Source organism: Macrobrachium nipponense, chromosome 5 (assembly GCF_015104395.2).
Source record: "Macrobrachium nipponense isolate FS-2020 chromosome 5, ASM1510439v2, whole genome shotgun sequence".
NCBI lineage: Eukaryota > Metazoa > Arthropoda > Malacostraca > Decapoda > Palaemonidae > Macrobrachium > Macrobrachium nipponense.
In genome coordinates this window covers 95,103,914-95,108,913 of record NC_061107.1, presented here as the reverse complement: position 1 = coordinate 95,108,913, position 5,000 = coordinate 95,103,914, and the positions used below count along the sequence as shown (strand labels likewise).

The 5,000-nt window shown below is 35.2% G+C and overlaps 1 protein-coding gene across 4 annotated transcripts in view; it reads right to left on the bottom strand.

Moving 5' to 3' along the window:
* Positions 1–5,000, bottom strand: part of LOC135215524 (probable G-protein coupled receptor Mth-like 1) — a 14,541-nt gene that overhangs the window by 6,242 nt on the left and 3,299 nt on the right. For 2 of the 4 annotated variants that reach the window (XM_064250347.1, XM_064250348.1), the window contains exons 2-4: positions 3,702–4,867; positions 3,346–3,424; positions 400–483 (exon numbers count right to left, since the gene is read on the bottom strand). In XM_064250347.1, coding sequence (XP_064106417.1) covers positions 400–483; positions 3,346–3,424; positions 3,702–4,029 — 491 coding nt within the window. In that variant the 5' untranslated portion in view covers positions 4,030–4,867. The remainder of the gene's footprint in view (positions 1–399; positions 484–3,345; positions 3,425–3,701; positions 4,868–5,000) is intronic. The other 2 variants (XM_064250350.1, XM_064250349.1) reach the window with 2 other exon arrangements.

Below are 5,000 nucleotides of genomic sequence, written 5' to 3'. Positions count from 1 at the left end.
AAAGAAATGTAAATCAATGAGCGAAGTTATATGCTTTATAAAGTAAGGAAAATGACACTCGAATAAAACATACTATGTGATATAGAAAGAGAGTTCTTCAACTTACAAATCCTCTTACGGTTAAATTCCATCCTTAGTCTGTACAAAATTAATATGAATAGGTATGTTGCAGTAACTCGATTGATGACTTACTTTAGTCGTTCGTGTACGGTTGAATACCCGTATGGTTCCGGAATTAACATATCCTTTAGATTGTATTAAACTATTTTTTTATGATAATGTTTCGTAATTGTAGACTACATCGTCTAAACGAAAAAGAGGAGAAAAAACTTATCATATACAAAGAAGAGGGAGAGAAAAAACTTAGCATGTACAAAGAAAACGAGGGGAAAAACTTACCATATACATAAGGGTATTCCCCAGGCATACAACATGAAGAAAATTTCAGGGTACGTCTTCGATTGTTGGTACTTCGTAAGTTTCCTAAAGAAAATAAAATAAAATAAAATAAATTAAAATAAAGGAAAAACTATACAAATATAGGTTGTTAAAAGGAAATGACAATGTCTTGCATTCTTAAAATGTTATTTGCACAGAAACCATTGCAATTTTGATTAAACTTCCTTATGGTTTTGCCTTATTTAGGACTATTAAACACAACTTTATAATCATAAAAACTAAACACTTAGTTCCAGTAATCACATTTCAATAGGGTGTTATTATATGTCCTACTAAATGAAAGAAAAATAAAATAATTATTATTGATTGTTAATGTTTGCACCATTTTCTATCTACATTTTGAAACATGAAGGTTTCTGGTAAATTTAGAATTGAATCAAAGCAAGATTGAAGTAAATTTATCACTAGTCGATAATTTGTTAGTAAATGGGGAAACTGCTTCAAATCCATTTGTGGAGTTGTGTCTCTTTACTTCGTTCCTTTCGTTAAAAAAGATAAATTGTTTTGGCTGTTTGGAATAAGGAATGTAGCAGAGTACTTGGATCCTTGGTGTTCAACCAATTCGTGACACGAACACTGAAATCATATTGATTATATTACCACAACCTTAACCGTATTAAATTAATAAATGGATATTTCAAAGACAGTAAGGCCCAAAACACGAGCGAATATTGTTATCAAAATCTAACTACCAATGCACTTTCAAAGGGCCTTGATCAGTGGAACAACGTTTAGATGATTGACTATTTTATGCTATTTTTTTTACTGGTAATGTCTAAAAGGTTTTGACGACCGGCAGACACCATAAAAGTTCTAAAAATCGTTGAAATTGAGTCTTTTTTTTTATTCTGAGAGCACTTCAAAATGTAATCTGTAAAACGAGGAGGTCAACGTTTTCTTTATTTTGCATATCACGGAGTATAGTGGATTTTGAAAGCATTTAACTATTACAGGCCATGTAATAGCAAGCACTACAGACCTCTCACTCTTAAATCCAGGGCGTGATTATACCACAAAACCTTCCGCCTTCATGAAATACTAAAGTGAATTCTTATGATCCTTGATGGATAAAATCAGACCTCCAGCTTACTCGGAACACGTGGAAGATTTTCCCCTCACGGAAGTTGTGAACAATATATTCCTAACTAAAATGTACGGATAAAAAGAGCATTTTTTAACCAATGGCCGTTAGAATAAATAGGTTATATTTAATTATAAATAATTTTTCTGTACTATTTAACATGCACGTTATTTATTTTTTACTTTTTTCATTGTAAGAAATAAATCATAACTATCCTATCCTTTTGACCTTTTGACCTTTTTTAGGATCCCATTGTTCTTTACTACCCCCATCCTCCCAACAAGAACAACAAAACATACAACTCACAATCAGTCAAACAACAACAACAAAGTAGTTTGTAGGCTTACTCTTTGAGTAAGCGAAAATGTTCGAATTCTATAAGTTCTTGCATGTTTAAGTGTAAGTTTACAGTAGGCTTCACCGCAAGCTGCATGCGTATGACTCGTAACCAACTCCCATTCTTGTTAGCCCCACCTACTGGACTGAACATTAGGATGAGTTAGTGGTGTGGCATGAGTCTTGATGAGCAGTCCAGTAGGCGGGGCTTACTAGAATTTGGGAGGAGTTGGTGATGACTCTTATGTATGCAGTGAGCGGTGAAGCCTAATGTAAACTCACCTTAACAGTAACAGGCTTATTTCAAACATAGGACCTTTGTCACACTTTGGAATGGCTATTTAATAAATATCCCTCCATAGATTTAAGTGGCGAATGTGATTTTGGACATGGACATGAAATATTGCAGTTCTTGTGTATGTTGATATTGAAGAAATTGAATGGGCGAAATGTTCAACCAATAAGGTTTTTTTTTTGAGTGACACTTTTAGAGACTGATGTCATGAGATTTTCCAGGGTTTTTTGAAACTTTCCATTCTTTTCCTTGTGTGCATTTGGGACCTCGTGGTCAGTTGTTTGAAAGTTGATTTCCTTTTGTAGGGTCTTCGTTGGCGCAACACCACCTTTCAGTTCATGCATTTTGTTAAATTTACACATAGTTTAATTTTGGAATAAAATTGTACAACCCAACCTGATTTTGATGGACTTTCACCTAAATGTTTGCTGATATAGCTCTTCAGGCCAGATCATCCTAATCCCACCTCATCCAAGGAAATAGAACCTACCCAGTCGGGGGGAAATTCCAACAACAATAGACATTTTTTTTACTTTTGATATTTTACATCAATTTTAACAATATTAACTAGTACACTTAAACAAACCATTTCGAAGTCCACTATCACAACAGCGATATCATTAAGACGTGAATGAACGGTCACTTCTCCTACCGGAAATTTTGGACTTAACGAAAAAAAAGCACATTTTATATATATTAAAATATCTCTAGTATGCAAATTAAAATATTTCATTATTAAGTTCTTTGATAATTTCTAAATATATGAGAGGGATATTGCTATTTGAACTCTTCACATTGCCATGATAACGATTTTGGGACTACCTTGTCTCTCTACCTTCGTCATATCAATATCGTGGTCCCATCGGAAACAGCTCCATCCACGTTTCAGCCTTTAGTTTAGCTCCATTTGCGCTTCCTGTCTTTAACATTGCTGTCCTACACCTCTAACTCATATTACGTTTTCTTTATTTTTCCGGAATTGATTAACCTTGCTGCCCAAGCACTCCAACTACCTCTTTTCGCTTTCTTAAGCAATAGATGGAGTTTAATGCTTGATCTATGAGTCAAAATTTCCTAACTCAGTCAATCAGAAATCAATAGTCTTGATAAAATATGAAAACCACAAATGGCGCTTTTAAGAAGACGGTCATCAGTAAGATTGTAAACACTTTACCTGATTTTCCTCCAGACCTCAAAACACATGACGTTTAGCCAAAAGAACGTTGCTAGGAACCCATACTGAGTACCGATAGCTGTAAAAAAATTATATATATATATTTCATCATTTTTCTGGCCTTGAAAAGCAGCTACCTACTTTGTACCTTGCTCTTTCCGGTAGATGGATCAAGAATTATTTATTTGATCTATGTAACATGTTTTCTGATAATGACTTATTTATATCGAGTATCTTGTTGAATAATATAGTGAACTGTTTAATTACGGATCTTACACAATAAGATTCAAAAAAATATTCAAGGTGGGATTAAAATTAGAAAAAAAAAAGAAGAAAAAGACAAACAGAAATCTTACCGAGACCGAAGCAGTGATTGAAATTATTGACGATGTCTTTATGAAAGAAATTCAAAGGGAAGGCAGTGCTGTAAGCGATGGTTAGAGATAGTATATGACACAGCTGATGTACACCACCACGAGCCAGAAGTTTAGGGACGAACAGGTGGCACACGATGGATAAAAACAGAAAGACCAAAGAAATTAGTGTAGCAATCGGGATTATGATGATCGGTTTTGTTTTCCCACGTGCAGGGCCGATTGCCACACACAAAGGCACTTGGTGTCCGATTTGGTTTGTTGAAGATGATACCCACGCAATAGTCAGTGGGAGGGTAATGTCCCTCATTAAGAATTAATTGTCCATCGCTGTTTATTTTGATTTCTTTTTCTACCTCTGCGAAGTAGTCGCAAAGTGGTTCACCAAAGAGAATTTTGTAGGACGATGAATTAGTTATATCCGTAAGATTAAATGAGGAGTTGGAATCTGTAACACATTTTTCTTTCTCAGTATCATAAGAGTTCCCCTCTTGGCAGCATTTGCGAATACAAGACTTCTTTTCACAAGCCTTCACATGGGCCTCTTTCCTAGTCATGTAGCAAAAACTTACAAAGTATTCCACTCTTCCATTACTGTCTTCGACGCCATCAATGCAATAGTGTGGACAAAAATGAACCTTTTCTTGAAGACGAGGTTCGCTAGGCTTCCACATGAGAGTCAAACCATCGGCTAATAATAACAAATGCGAACCATTATTACCAAGAGGAATTGTCTGCATGGGCTCAGATTTGCAAATTAAATTATTGGTGTAGGTACTTATATTTAACCCTTCAACGGCTTCTTTGGAATGAGGTTTTACAGTTATAGGAGGTTCGAGTATTCTTGGAGTGTTATCAGACTTACATACACCATCTTTCATGGCGTATCCATAAGAACAGCATCTAGGTACGTGTGGTTTGGGTACACAAGTCTTCACCGTCCATGTCAGGTAATGTTGGCTGTCCAGATGATGAATGAGACAATACTTGTTGATGCGCTGCTCCTCCAGTTTACCAGCATCTCTAAGAAGGACAATGTCACCCCTATATCTCAGCTGGAACTGATTCTTAGTGAAGTTCATTGTCAAGTAATGATCAGGATCACAATTAACGTCCTGGATTGTTACATTGAAGTTACTTATACTTTCCTGTAACAGAAAAATGAAGGAACGCCAGAATAATGAAGAAAGAAAGTTGTATGATGATATGCAAGTCACTTACTTTTTGTCTATCACTCAAAAGAAATTGTACCATGAATTAATATTTCACTGAGAATTGCAT